Genomic DNA, 15,749 nt, shown 5'->3' on the forward strand with positions numbered 1-15,749 from the left:
AATGAAGATTTAACTTTTAAGTTTCAGAGCTTAAAAGAGTTCAATTATTTGAATTATAGTTTCCATGATTTTTTTTGTTGCAGGTCGTGGCATAGACATCTGTTGTTGTTATTGTTATAATTCGCCGGGATCTAAAAGCAGATAACATGTAAGGATTACAAGACGAATACATAAGTTGGGATGTGGATAGGTGGTGTTTGGGGTAAGAGTGGAGAGAAAAAGAGAACACGGCATATAAAGGATGTATGGGACTGCAATTGAAGTCAATCCAAGTCCAGACGAAGAAACCTGACCACTTCAAGAGAGTGAGTCCAAAGATAAACAACTGTCAGTTTTATTGCCTGTACAAAAAACTAAATCAACTGAATATTTTAAAATGTCTTATGAAATCTTCCAAAACTATTATCATGCACTTATGTTACTTAAGTATTTGGTGTTGACCACTTAACCTACACTTATAAACGTATAGTAAGCTGTAATATTACTGAAATGTGCCTTACAGCATTGACCTTAAATAACAGAAGAACAGTGATGTTTTGGTATGACTGCATACCGGTCATGTCACTTGACATACATACATATATTGCACAACATACATATATGGCAAAACAAGATCAATTTCCTCATGGCACGCTCATTTATTTATAGATGGCAATACAAAATTTTTGAGTAGTCTCTATTATCAATCAAGCCATGTTTGTGTGCTGTGCATAGTAAAAAAGATCGAATTATTATATTATTAATTTTTAAGTAACATTTTTAATAATGTGTTTTGGCTGTGGTAATCGAAAATATTAACTATAAATAAATAATGTTGTAACCATGGTTTCTGCTGTATATAGAGATTACATAATATATATTACAGATTCCTTCCAAAAAGAAAATAAACTACATACATATAAATTATATTAAGATACTCACAGTATTTTCACATTTTTTTCTTGCATTTATTAACCTCATATCACTCTCATGCTTTGACAATTTTCTTAATTTAAATTCAAACAAATTTCTTTAAATGCAACCCTGCAAAGTATTTACTGCTCATTATAAAAAACTAGGCGGTAAATTTTGGTTTTATGATTACAATACGTTAAACTATAGTTCGAAAGACATTTCGTGTAATATAATGGAAACAAGTCAGAAAAATGTAATCAAAGCTAGTGAGCCCTGCTGTAGAACTTGCAATGAGGAAAGAAATATTAATTTTTCACATTCCCTCGAGAAGAGCATTGAATGTTATCCGAGTTCTGCGTATATACTATTGGAGATAGCAGGAATAAATGTAAATAGGATTTAAATAATTTCGATAACAGATCCTTGTTAGCTAAAATCGAATGTTATTCATTTAAATGAAATAGATCAAAATAGATAACTTTCTATCCAAATACATATGCGGAAATTGTTTTAATAATTGAAAAATGCATACACTTTCGTGAAGCAGGCACAGCGCGTTAATAAACAATTTGTTACTCAACTACAAGACATGTATATTAATAATGTGCCCAATGAACAGATCCAAGTGGAGGAATTGCAAATAAAACACAGATGAAAATAATTAAGAAAGTTTTGGATACGTTGGTTTGAGTAGCTTAGAAACTTACGATGAATTTTATATAAAACAGGAAGAGTTCATATGTCTTAAGCAGCAAGATGAAACAACTAGTTTTATTCTATATAAGTTCATAAATACTCATAATTTCTGTATCTAAATAAATTTTCATAGCATTTAATAAACAGGATTCAATATATATAGCTGAGAAGAAATTGGTTAGAAATAATAGTAAAAACCAATTGAATTATATTAACGATATGGAAAGCATAGACAGGTAGTCACATAAAATACATATATACAGAAAATAACTAATGTTTATTATTACAGCAGTAAAGTATCAGATAATCAAACTAAATGTTCCAGCCGTACACTGCTTTCAACTAAAAAACCCAATTTCAAATGGTAGAATTTGTTGTAATATATGTGGAAAGATTTTTGCTTATAAAAGTAGTTTACATCGCCATGAACAAACGCACTTTGAACCCAACTTGGAATACAGATTTTGTGATCGTAAATTTTTTCGTAAATATAAGCTTAAAAAACATTTAAATATCCAGGAAAAATCTAATATTAATTAAAACGGTATCTGTGGTCAATTTGGAGAACTGTGATTAATTTAAAGGAACTAGTGCATTAATGATACATATATATGGCAGTACCTCTAAATCATTTCATTTGCTATTTACTAACGTTAAATAAAAACATATATGAAAGACAATGCAACAGCACTATAGGCACTTAAAAAAAATAAAACATTGATGCTTTTGATTCGGCACAAATGAATCTAAAACTACGATTAAACTAAATAAATGCTAAATGTGTACAAAAACATAAATTACGTCCAGATGTAGAGGAACAACAGACATGGATTGTTTAGTTACTTTCTATTACACGTGCAAAATAGTATCTGTCACTTCTATGTAAGTATGGTGTCATTGCCACGAACAGAAATAAGGACTACAATGCTTCGACAAATATCTGTGGTTTAAAAGACTACAATTAAAAGTCTTAACGGCTACAATTAAACGTCTTAACGGTTACCAAATTATGAATACAGGGAATAAAATAAAACTAAATATTTAATAAGTAGATGTAAGCAAAATCGTACAAACATAAAAAAATTCGAAACTATATTTGGGTAATCATAACTACTTTCTTCAGTTTCCTTTTTGCTATACATTTTCAGAAAGTTATAAGTTAAATTTTTAAACATTAACTGAATCAAATATGGTACATACAAGTAAAAAAATTATATTTTATCAATAAATACTTAAACTATAAAAATTGCATTACAGTCATTAACTAAGCGTAATTTAGTTTTATATCGATTTTAGTATTTGTGTATTTAACAAATTTAGTATCTGAAAGGTTAAACTACTGAACTACAAAGTCCACAGTTGCTAACCGGACACATTTTCATTTGTGTATCTTCGCCAACACGTACCACTAGTGCCATGCCATTTTCTGAATGCGTCGATATATGACAGTGTAATATCCAATAACCAGGGTTATCAGCATAGAATCGTATAATTGTATATCCAAAAGCTGGCACTTGGACAGTGTCCTTGAGCGGAGCATTCCGATTCCGACGTGATAATGGAGTCTTCCTATCAATTTCCTCAATCTGTAATACAAATGTTATAGGTAAATCTAAGAAAATAAAAATGAACTTAGCTACAAATTACATTGTTAATCAAATTTTCGCCTAAAACGCCCATACCCACAACACGGAAGGTGTACCCGTGCAAGTGTATGGGATGTGCAGAATTTGTTATGGCTGATATAACGAATTCAGTCTCCTTAAAGGCAGGCACCTGTATGACGTTAGTGCAGCGACAGTGTCTGCTGCGACAATTGAAACCCAAGTTTTCTTGATGGGTTTTATTACAAAAAAAGCGACCAATACCTAAGTTACGTGTTTGTAGCAAAGAGATTTTCGGTAAAGAAAAAGTGATATTGTCCATTTGAAATAGAAAGTTTCCTCGTTCATGTACGGCCATACTGATATAATGTGTACGCTGTTGTGACATAGGTGGCTCAAGACGTGGTTTCATCGAATTTGTTTCAACAATAGTTATACGTTCATCATTCTTAGTTGGAGCTTGGTCAAGTGGATTAAGCTTAATAATATAATAATTAATTTTTTAAAGTAAAGTAAAGTAAAGAAAAGTAAAGCAAAAACATACTTCCACACCTTCCGCTTCGTAGTCGTATGTTACCTCACCTTTAGGTCGTTCGGTTTGCTTAGCACCCATATAATGCAGTATGGCTTCTTGATGCAGGCTTTTGATTTTGCAAAAATTGTAACCCTAAGCAAAAATTAAACATTAATTTACTTACATATTTTTAATTGTATATAAATATATATTTTATGAAGAGGTGTATGGGGAAATTAATGTTTACTTATAAATAAAATATAGAACTTAGTGTAGATATTGTCAAGTCTACTTACCTTTATACGTAACCAATAATTTCCGACCTCCTGATTAGCATGCAGTATAAAATCAAATCTCTCACCACCATGAATTGAAAGTTTTTGTACTATAATGGGTTCAATATCATTTCCGTCACTTGAGATAACCACTAGATTATGATTATCGATACTTAGACTTACTGGACAATTGGCACAACCTGTAGATTACTTTAATTATTTCATACATTCGTTATGTATTTAAAATTATAGTACCATTGTAAATAACTCTGAATCTATAACGTCCACCACGTACAACTTTAAATATCGAATATAGCGTTGGCTGTTTGGTAATGCTATCATTATTGACATTCCGACCCAAACCATTTATGAGCAGATTCTGTGGTATACTCTCATCAAAGTTATAGACCCAATCTTGTATTATTATGATATGTTCAGAAAAATCAAAGTCATATAATTTTGCATGTACGTTTTCAAGTTTTGGTTGACGTGCTATAAAAGCACCTGCTAGTCCAAATGCACGCTGATGTTCAGTATGGCTGTGCCACCAATGTGTACCTAAAACAAATATAAATTAATTAATTAATCCTTTAACTGTTTTTAATATATAATTATATAATAATTAACATTATACATAAAAATAAAATATATATATATAGCTTATATATAACGTATATAGTTATATTTATATGCATGTATATTTAAATAATACACATTTAACATATATAACATTCTTATACATTCTATACACTCGTTATTTTAAAAAATACGTACCCGCATGATCCACTTCAAATCGATATCTAAATGCCTGTCCAGCTTCAATGGGATATTGTGTTATATGTGGTACACCATCCATGTGTGGAGTCTTCAGCTGATGTATGCCATGCCAATGTATAGTAGTGGTTTCGTGTAAGCTGTTAATCACATCTACTACAATTGTATCACCCATGCATACTTCAACCCCTTGCCCCGGCATACGTCCATTTACCACCATAATTTCAGAAGCAATGCCATCCGCAAATTTGCAATCGTCATAATCGTCGTAGTTATGCACAGTGAAGCCATCCACAAGTTCTTCGCCGGCTTTACCGGTCTTTATGCGATATCTCGCTTCTAAATACCGTTCGCAGCCTGGACCCATTGTTTCGTCGTAGTGTACAACCATATAATAATAACAAGTCATTTGTTTATCTTTAACACATTCACGTTTACATGGGTGTTGCTTGTAATCATCGCTGTCAATCATGCGCCAATTTTTAGATTCATAACTAGTGACTTTCGGGTACATTTGACGAATTTGTGCGAATTTTGTAAGCGTGCCATTTAAGTAAACTTGAAATAAACAAAAGAGGAGTCTACCATTAATGATGATTAAAGTAATTACGATATTGTTGTTTTTATACAATTGATATTGCAGTTTTCAGTTACTGTAATTTAATAAGCCAAAAACACACTCGAACTATAGTATTAGTATATAATTAGAGGTGGAGAACGATTATAAATAGTAAGATTTGGGATGATGTCGAATTAAAGAATACAGATATGCGTAGATATCTAATTCAAGAAAGAAGATATCCGTTAAAGGCAATTCTTTAAAGTGAAATAGTAAAATATATGTTATCCGAATAGGTCCTCTAATCTGCACAGTGAGTTGTTGTGGCCCGCGATCATATTTGCTCTGAACAGCCCTGATCTAAATAAATAGTTAGAGATATAATTGGATGTTGTACTATAGGTATCTCTCATTCCCGTGTTGAGAATGTGGCGTCTATTTCGTTTGTAGGTATGTGTTGCAATAATGTAAGGAGCTGCACATGTATTTTTAGAAGATTTTGCCTATACAAAAAAAATTTCGGAAAAAAAATAGTGATGAAATTGTTATAACTACATATTTTTATTAGCAAGGAAGTTTTTGCTACATTTACGGAGATATAAAGATATGTTTTTAAGTCTTTACTAATAGGGATCCCGAATAAATGTAAATTCATATATTTTCTCAAATTGGAACCACTTTATAATCCCTAATATTCTTGTTTAGTTCCTAATCAACAATAACGGTAATTTTTGTTTTGAATAATCTTTATTTATCATTGGATACTCTTTTTTTAAAAACTTATATTTATTATTGAGATATATAAGTCATAAGACCATTAATGTTGAAGACAGTTAACAATGCTTTCGTTTATACAAATTTTCGATAATAATTCAATTGCAGATAGATTTAATAAGAGATGTGAAATAATGAATTTCCATATGGATGTGTAGATAATTTTAGATAGCAATTTCTTATTTAGAAAGCCTTGTAAAATGACGACGCGTTGACAATATCTTTGGATATCCTTTTTTATTTTTGGAATGATGGATATTATTTTAAACGTACTGATATTGACCTGAAGTAATTATTATTCATAAATATATATAATGAATATAAAACAATTTAATAAAATTTAGTTTTATTAGGCTTTTAAATTCTGAAATGACATTTTTGGTGATTTTTAATGGTTAGAAAGGTTTTTGTTAATGGACGACAACTTTTCCAAAGATTTAAACTACTACACAATAGTGCACTGAACAGGATCAAATAATTATTATGTATAATAATACAGTCAATTATTTTTAATTTTTTACCGATTATTTTATATTATTTTTTTAAAAACTCAAATTGAAAAGATAAAGTTAAGCAACCACTTAAGTATTTTATCGTAAACAATGATTCATTAAAAATTCGATTTTAATTTTCAAAAACACTTAATTTTTATCAAAACACTGAATAGGAAATGTTGATCCAAATAATAAGATATTATTAACAGATAATAAAATTCCAAGTAATTTGCGCACTAATTGGGAATCCCGTTTTGGTATATAAGTGTCCTTTCGTTTGTGGATCTTTTATTTTTTGTTTAAATAAAATATATTTATATATATTTATAAAAATATTTATTTCATGGAAAATGGTATGAAATAATATTTTTTTTTAAAAACATTATTTTTTTTTTTTTATAAAGATGTGGAGCTTTTTTTACAAAGGACATGTTTTATTATTATATATTTAAAGCACTACCATCGGTAAAATTCATATTAATTTAACCAATTGTTTCGGAAACACTTTTTACACTAAATTTCACAAAAATAATAATATTTTGAATTTCTTTAATTTAACAAATAACAAATATATATATAAAATTTTTTTTTTTAATAACAATCTCTGTATATTTTCTATTTATTTGAGAAACTAACTTTTTATATATATTATATGTCAAATAAAGAAGGTATAAAGCTCAAATTTTTTTTTGAATTTAATATACATATAATATATACAATATTATCCTTTCTAAATGTATTATACATATTCATTAAATGATGTATAAAGCACAGATTTTTTGAGTAATAATTTTAGTTTTATATTTTTTTTATATTTTTATTTGAAAATATCCTTGATATGTTATTTATTCACTGCTTATATTCATGTACCTTAAGTACCTTTACAATTGATATTCTGTATTAGCAACAAACTGAGCACTAACAGATATAAACTTTTAATATTCCTTTGCAACTTGATATCCATATTATTTCCAGAAAAAGTGATTCTCCACTGATTATTTTTTTAACCGTTTCGCAGAATACACTAAAAACCGTTTTAATTTCGAACAATTTAAAAAATCAACTATTCTTTCGAAAATTGAGTTGAATCTTTTATAGCAAACTAAGCAACATTTTCAATGTCAGATAAGATATAGTCAATTATATATCTTGTTTTTATCTGCGAAATATTGTATATGCGAAGAGTACGTTGAGTTTTTTTTTGTTTTTTCATAGAACTTTACAATATTAATTACGACTTTGAGATTGTATGCAAATGTTTATATCTAAATCACATTTCCGATAACGAAGGTGAAGGTGCATGGAATCCAAAACAAAGTTATTCAACTAAACGATGTTATATATTACAAAACTTCTTATCGATATGAAGTGCTTATTTGAATTTTACATTTCGTGGGTGTGGTGTGGGTTGTAAGTTTACAATATATAATTGCACTACTAAAATGTAAAAAAATGTTTTCTAATATTATTTTACAAACTAAATTTAAAACTGTTATTTATGTCCAGTCATAGAAATACACCTTGCAAATGCTATATATAAAAATTATATTTTCACATGATACATTAGGACGAATGACATGCTCAGGGATGACATCAAGATTGATCCCATCAAAAAATACATAAAGGATAGAGCCCAGAAATTATTTGCGAAATCTGACAGACTTACCAACACCGCGTTATCAAATCTCAGAATGGTTACAAATGTCGGGGAGGTATGCAGATCTGAGGTCAATTATTGCTTAGTCTGATGAAGTGATAAACAATAATCTAGTCAAAGCGCAAAAAAGAGTTTTGAAGAAACCTCGCAGTCAATAGAGAGTAAAAGTGCTCAGGTGCACTGACTCAACTAGCCTCAACATAATAAATGATATAGTTAAATAAGATCAAAATTATAAAGTTCTTATATTCTTATATTATATCACCAATTAGAGCTTTTGCGGTGTTCTATTGTCAGATTCTTATTAAGAACTGATTATTTGGTTGTTTGTGTTGAAAGCACGGTTAAGTCCATGCGGTTTAGGAACTGTAAGAGCTTGTTAATATCAATTTCCGTTAGCTCTTCCAGATAGTTTACCTGACTTAGCTGAATTCTATCGCTAGAGGGCAGCACGTGTATTGAGGCAGTGAAAAATAGTTTTCATTTCCTCCAGCTGGACGTAACTGTGTCAGTAACTATTGTGAAGGATTTCCATTTTGGCGGCCTGCTCTCGTACAGACCAGAACCCAATAATCACTGCAATTAGTCTGTTGTATACTCCAGTTCAACTGGTTTAGTAAATTAAGTTTATGATATGATAAAAAATTTAGTCAAAATTTTTTTTTGTGATTTAGAAGAGCAAAGAACAACAAGAGAATCAGAGCAGATTATGTTAGGTCTGTATACCTTAATTGACACAACTAAAATCGTTGACTGGGTCCTTTAATGTAATTGTTTACAGAATTGTGCAATTGTGTGTCAAAATAATTTATGAATTATTATACGAACTTTTTTAGGACACTATGGAATTGCATTATTACCTTATAAATCTGGAAATTCACTTCACTGGAATTAGTATGTTTTGGAAGAAAGTAGGCTGTAAAATACGTAGCGGGAACGTGCTTTACAGTGATACACAGAAGAATGAAATATTTGGTTGACCTACGGAGTAATAAGATTTGGTAAACAAAGTTTCATACTCACTTTATTGAAAAAAATATACTTTAAAAATACTTTAAATCCATGAAACTTTCGCTGTGATTACAATGAAGGTCACAGTACAAGATCCTCTCAACCTAATAATTATAGTGATTCTGAAATATACAAGCAAGAAGAGGGAATAAAAAATATAACTCTTAATTCATAATTCATTATTATATTATCTTGTCAAGCAGTCTTAGCTATTTATGGAAAACAAGTTTCGAATTTGACAGGCACGAGTTTTAAGCCTAGCACTTGTAGTCTAACAAATTATATACGGATTATATACGGATTAAATAAAAATTCGAATATTTCCTAAGATCACTGATGATGAGTACTTGGCAATACTCGAAACAGCATTGTATAGTCAGTCAAATTTCAATAAATCAATCAAAATTTTTGTTGTTTCTTAATTAATGTTCGAACCCTTCTATAATATTTTTTTGTTGACTTGGTCTAACTTTTAAAAACTTTATTTTTAACATATTTCTTTTTATTTAAAAAAGTAAATTAAAAGAAATACAAAATATATTTAAATATATATATATATATACTACTTTTTATCTTTAAACGGCAATACTATTGTGGAATATAAACAACAAAAGTAATAATTTTAATTAGTGCTTTGCATTGAACTATTTCAATAGACTACTTCGTTCGACAATTACAGTAGCGTGAATTTAAAGATCTTTAAATAGCTTCAGATCTGTTTTCAAATTCTACTCCTTCAATCCATTAAATTATTTTTTTGTTTAATATTAATTTTTTCTTGCCGAGAGTGATGCGCCTTAATGACGAAAAAAAACTATTTAAAAGTTAGAAGTCGAATAGCAAAGAAAAGACAAGAACAAAAATGTAATTAATTTATTGAAATTAACTAATTAAAATAATTAACTGAAAACATTGCCTGAAAATACAAGAAGTTCCGGGTCCACGGGTCCGAACCATCCAATTAACTAAAATTGTTCTACAATCAGTACTTTAATATAATCACTATAAGTATTGCTTCTTATAGTAGGGCACTCACCTTCCGGGGCGCCGGATTGTGGTCAGTTCATAGGTATTCCATTCCTCCTTGACGCAAAAAAAAAAAATAAACGCTTTGGTAATGAATTCAGGCTAAAACTTAATAGTTACAGAGAAATATTCCGTAAAAAAAACATCAAAAACATCAAAAAACATGACCACTGGTACATCTTGTCTCTGTTATCATATCTAAAAATTTTGTTGTCCATTCTTTAAAAAAAAACGTGTGGTACAGTAGAAAGCTTTCTTTGTTTTTTACTCTGAGATGCAATTAGCATGTATTGTATTTCATAGCAAGAAATATTTTATATAAAATTGTACTGGGAGTAAAACTACTTAATTTTTCTTTCTACATTTGTAGTTAAAGACAATTTAACTGAATACATTTTTTTTATTAAAAAATATTATAATATGCTCTCATTTTAAATTTTTAAACACTACTTTTATTTTTGATTTATGTTATTGAGGTCAAACTTTACAATCTTATGTTAATCGGCAGTATCGTCTGAGTTCATCCTGATCTCTTTCAACAAATCTTTGTACAAATTTAACTATGTAAGTTTCTAAACTGCAAATCCAATTACTTATATAAACACACTTTAAACAAATACTATATAACAAAAAAACGTCATCAATATCAGCCGTATTGCAATCTTCTAGTGTCCTTTAATATAATTCTTGATCATTATATAGTGTCCCTGATCATAACTCTTACGCGATACTAGACTATCGTTGAAGTTATCAGTCTCAATTACTTAAATGATCACATTCAAAAATAGTTTAAAATATAACACTCTGCTGCGCACTAAGCAGTAATCAATCTTGTTTTACTACAATTTCCTTTCTTAACTTTAACATGCTACTTACCTGGTATCTAATATTTATTAAATCACCTTGAATATCAAAGAAAGCGATACCATTATTAATGAGTTTATAACTTGGTAAATTGTTACAAAAAATTTCAAAGAAATATTTTCTCATTATGCGAACATAAATCTTTTATCAATTTTTGATAAGTTTCTATTAACAAAAATAAATAAATAAAAAAAAATCAAAAAAACAAATAATCTCTTTAAAATATTCAAAAAAGTGATTCGTCTAAATTACTTAGATTAATTCTTCGGAAATATCTTATTCGAAATAGGAAAAATATTATGCAGATATCTATAAACATGATTCTGTTTTTTTTACGCAGAAAGAGAGAAGGGAAACACCACAAATGGACAATATATATATATGAGCTATAAGCTATATAAGTTCAAAGCATGACAAGTGCTTTGGTTGGTGTCTCTAAATAAAAGTAAAAAAAATGACAGAAAACCTGAAACTTGAGCACTGAAAGTTTGTGCAGCCTTGGCTACTTGTGGACTACACTATTAGTCATCGCTTCTAATTTGACAGATATTAGTTCTGTTAGTCCAAACAAATTATATACGGACTATAAACTAATTAAAAAGAAATTCGAATATTTTCTAAGATCAAAATTAAGATCCTAATTAACAAAATTTTTGTGCTTGTTTTGTTTTTGCTATTCGAATCCTTCTAAATTTAAAAAAAACAGCTTCTTTGTGATTATAATAAAGCGTAGCGTTTTTGGCAAAAATAATTAATTTTATATATACTATAATATTGTATACAGAAAAGGAAACACCACAAGCGGACAAATGGACGAATTAGAGTTATCATCATTTAATTCTTTTATTTTAAGTTTATTTGCTCACGCTATTTGTTTTAATATTAATTTTTTCTTCTAATATTAAAACTGAAAATTCCTTTATGAATACACTTAATTTCAATATTCATGTTTTATAAATACAAAAAGGATAATTAATTTTAATAAATTTCTTTTATTTCTTGTTCTTGGCTTATAATGGTAAATGTTAAAATTTCTCCTGCGTTTTGCTTATATACAATTATTTATTCAATTTCATTCATTGAATTTCTTAAACTATTGCATTCTCAACATTTAAATAATATTTTTGCAGAATATATAATAACTTAAAAAATTTGTTTAACATATATAAACAATACATTTATTTCTAGCTTATATTACGACTTGTATAATATTAAATAGCTTATATTTTAAACTTAAATAAACAAAATTATTACATAAAAAAATTATTTAATATTTATATTAGTATTTATTGCTATGCTAATATAATTTAACAATATAATTCTATTAACATTATTATGCTTATATTCTATGTTATTACTTTGAGGAACAGGTTTTATGGTTGTCAAATAAAACTATATATATATAAGAATAAAAAAAAATTTTAAAATATATATAAGTGATAAAAACAAATTGCATAGGAAATTCTAAATGAAATTTTTGTATATATAAAAGAAGCTAACCTTAACCTAAATACAAAATTTTCATATGCAAAAAAGTCTTATTTATCTAAGAAATAGATTTCAGATTATTGATAAAAAAAACAGCAATAATGTGGTCTACACAAAAAATAAACAAATAATGTATGAAAAAATTCGAACTTTGAAAAATTATTTTTTTCAACTACTTATCTTTTTCTAACTCAGATCGTTTTATCGTTATTTCTATGTCAATGTTAAATGTTTATTCAATTCTTTTTATAAATTCATATAATATATTTTACATGCAATGCCTAAAATTATTAATATTATATTATTATTATTTATATTATTTCTATTTATTTAGCAATGAATCTATTGAAAAGTCTTTAAACTTAGCATTTGAATCTTCATAGAATAATTGTTGTGTTTGTTGTTGCAATATGTCTTTCTCAACTGCAACATGTGTAGGCACATTTGTTGCTAATGAAAATGTTTTCAGCTTGTTGCGTGGTTTGTGCAAGAATTTTGGTGATATTGTAAACTTTGCAGGCTTTGTGGTCATTGAATTTGCTTTACTAGAAAATGCACTTGTTTTTGTTGTAGTGGAAGTTGTTGGTGTTGTTATCGAGGCGTTCAAAGTCAGTGGTGCCGCTGCTGCTGTTACTGTTGCTACTGCTGTTGTGCTATTAACTTTAATATCATTTGTTGTTGATGTTCCTGTAATTGAATGTATATATGCTTTTTTCATGTTGCGCCAACTGCGCAGCGTAGCGTTTGATGAGTTTAGTTCGCTTAAATCACTTGTTGTAGTTGTTGCACTGGGAACTGATGCAGCCATACACATTATAGGTTTATCTTGATTAGGAATTTTTTTTTTATTATTTTTTGTATGCAGAATTTCAACTTGTTTTTCATTGAAATATTTTTTCTCATAATTTGTTTCTTCAAAGATTTTTGTGGGAGTGCTTAAGGTTCTGGCAGTTTTGTATACATTTGTTGTTGTAGCGGTATTGTAAGTAAATGCAGTTGTTGCATTATCATGTGCAAATGTTGTTATTGCATTACTGTTAGTAAACTTTGTTATTGTATTGTTTCTGGTCAGTGTTGTGATTGCATTACAATTGGTAAATATTGTTGTTGTTGTTGCTGCTATTGCAATATCAGAAGTAGTCGTTGTTGTTATTAAATTATGTTTACTAAAACAATTCAAGAAATTTTGTACTTGTAAGAGATTTTCATTTGGACGCGGCATTCTTTTGTAACCACGACGAGTTTCTTCACTTTCATTTTCATCCTCAGCTTCATAAGAATTTGGTGATGTTGTCGTAGTTATGGTGCTACTCTCACTAGTATCCTCATCCTTTTCAACAGTACGCAATAGTGCTAACTTTTCTATGGTTTTATGAAGATGCTCTTGTTGTTGTTGATCCTTGAGTTCTTGTGTTTTATACAAAAACTTCTTATATTTTACTTTTTTGGCAAAGATTTTATTGTTTTCTGTAGTAAATTTATCTTTACTATGATAAAGTTGTTGTTGATATTGCTGCTGCTGTTCATTTATATTTTTATTATGTAACTTTCTTTTTGTTGTTTTTGTTGTTGTTTTATACTTCATTGACCTATTTTTTTGTTGTTTAGAATGTTGATTATCACGGAACGATTTTCAGCTGGGCTTTGCTAGGTTATCGTCGCGTCTTAGATGGGGCTAAATTAAAAAAAGTAACAAAAATGCTTAATAATTTCATTTAACATAAAATTTTTGGAATATTTAAACATTTTTACAACATAAAACAGTAGCAAACCATTACTTAAACAGTTAAAATAATCACGAAAGTAGTAGACCTTATAATTAAGGAACTTTAGAAATTTAATATGAAAGAGAATAACAAAAAAATATTATATATAAAGAACTTATCATTTAAAAAATTCCACAAGAGTTTATTTATATAGACACTAAAGCTTGAAATATAGCTTCGCGCTATTCGATATTTAAATGATCGAGCCGTTGCAAAATGTGCAAACATTCTATTGCTTTCATACGTATTCGTATAACACAAAATCGTAATAAAATGAAATATAAAGCAGATTTGCAATTTGAGCAGCTCAAACATTTTATTTGTTCGATTAAAATGTTTGAATTCTAACTTAGCTGTTCATACATCGTAACGTTAGAACATTAAGTTCTAATAGACATCAAAGAATCATTGTTAGTTTGATTTTGCGATTTAACTTTAAAGCTTGGGTGAAGATAAGGGTGAAATACAAATACAAATTACATTTATCTAACAGTTAACTGATAAGTTGTATGAATCCACTGCTTATAAAGAAGTCAAAAATAATTCAATATGATTAATTCAGTTTATTCCAATGTGAGTTCTCAAAATAATTATAGTAAATTTAAAATACAAAAATTAAATTTAATTACGATCCTGATTTCTGTGCACGTTAATTCGACAACTAATTTTAGTTAATTACTTGGTACTAATCTCATTGGGCTACATGTCAATATAATTTAGTTTTTTAGTTAAATTCAGTTATTAAATTTGATTTTAACGCCCATATAACAGTAATGACTATTTTTACTTTTACAATCTTTAGTACTTTTAGTCTCAAAAAAATTATTTACGAATAATTAAATACAAGAAATAATTCCAGTCAAAAATTCAATTAATTAAAATGGTATAAAAATAATTTTTGTTGTTGTAGTTCACTATTGTTCGAAATCTCTCTATTAATTATTATTTAATTTTCTGAAGATAGTTTTCAACTTTAAGGCCAATAATTTTAACCATTAAAAACTATTATAATTATTCAAGCAAACAAAACAGTTTTTAAGTTAAAATTACTCAGAGAGGACTATGACCGTCGTATTTCTTATTTTGTTCAACCATATTTTCTGTCTATCAATCTGTTTAATTATACTATTTCATTTAATCATATAACACCTAAGCTTTGTGAGACAATCATTAAAGATTATATAGATACTATACCATTTATAAAAAAAAATATTTTTTTGCACTATGAGTATATACAATATATACTGAAGTTTTATCAAAATAGTTTGCTACTGTTTTTAATGAAAGATATATATATATATATATATAGACTAAATAATTTATATAGAAGTTCTATAATTTTGCTTGGAATGG

At 28.1% G+C, this 15,749-nt stretch overlaps 3 protein-coding genes across 8 annotated transcripts in view; all 3 read right to left on the reverse strand.

The window, feature by feature from the left end:
- Positions 1–2,852: 2,852 nt before the first annotated feature.
- LOC119681911 (laccase-like) lies at positions 2,853–7,619 on the reverse strand. The gene is made up of 7 exons (XM_038095220.1): positions 7,464–7,619; positions 4,758–5,315; positions 4,239–4,541; positions 4,005–4,183; positions 3,739–3,861; positions 3,238–3,672; positions 2,853–3,176 (listed from the first exon to the last, which is right to left on the reverse strand). Exons 1-7 carry the CDS (start codon positions 7,546–7,548, stop codon positions 2,922–2,924), a joined length of 1,938 nt encoding a protein of 645 aa, XP_037951148.1. The 5' UTR covers positions 7,549–7,619; the 3' UTR covers positions 2,853–2,921.
- Positions 7,620–12,818: 5,199 nt separating this feature from the next.
- LOC119681912 (integumentary mucin C.1-like) lies at positions 12,819–14,215 on the reverse strand. Its single transcript, XM_038095221.1, has one exon. The coding sequence runs from the start codon at positions 14,213–14,215 to the stop codon at positions 12,953–12,955; it is 1,263 nt and encodes a 420-aa protein (XP_037951149.1). The 3' UTR covers positions 12,819–12,952.
- Positions 14,216–14,219: 4 nt separating this feature from the next.
- Positions 14,220–15,749, reverse strand: part of LOC119681909 (protein AF-10-like) — a 56,807-nt gene continuing 55,277 nt past the window's right edge. For 5 of the 6 annotated variants that reach the window (XM_038095215.1, XM_038095217.1, XM_038095218.1 and 2 more), the window contains one exon: positions 14,222–14,305. In XM_038095215.1, the coding sequence (XP_037951143.1) occupies positions 14,264–14,305 (42 nt within the window). In that variant the 3' untranslated portion in view covers positions 14,222–14,263. Of the gene's footprint in view, positions 14,306–15,749 lie in introns of all 6 variants that reach the window. The other variant, XM_038095216.1, reaches the window with a different exon arrangement.

The sequence above is a fragment of the Teleopsis dalmanni genome, chromosome 2, assembly GCF_002237135.1.
Source record: "Teleopsis dalmanni isolate 2A chromosome 2, ASM223713v2, whole genome shotgun sequence".
Lineage (NCBI taxonomy): Eukaryota > Metazoa > Arthropoda > Insecta > Diptera > Diopsidae > Teleopsis > Teleopsis dalmanni.

What these genes read in the sequence shown, in the direction of transcription:
- LOC119681911 (XM_038095220.1), bottom strand. Translation starts at nt 7,548, where the DNA reads ATGGATATCAAGTTGCAAAGGAATATTAAAAGTTTATATCTGTTAGTG. An exon ending in ACAGAATATCAATTGTAAAG is followed by an intron (nt 5,316 to 7,463) that starts GTACTTAAGGTA and finishes GTTTATTTCAAG; the next exon opens with TTTACTTAAATGGCACGCTT. An exon ending in ACGAAGCGGAAGGTGTGGAA is followed by an intron (nt 3,673 to 3,738) that starts GTATGTTTTTGC and finishes TATATTATTAAG; the next exon opens with CTTAATCCACTTGACCAAGC.
- LOC119681912 (XM_038095221.1), bottom strand. Translation starts at nt 14,215, where the DNA reads ATGAAGTATAAAACAACAACAAAAACAACAAAAAGAAAGTTACATAAT.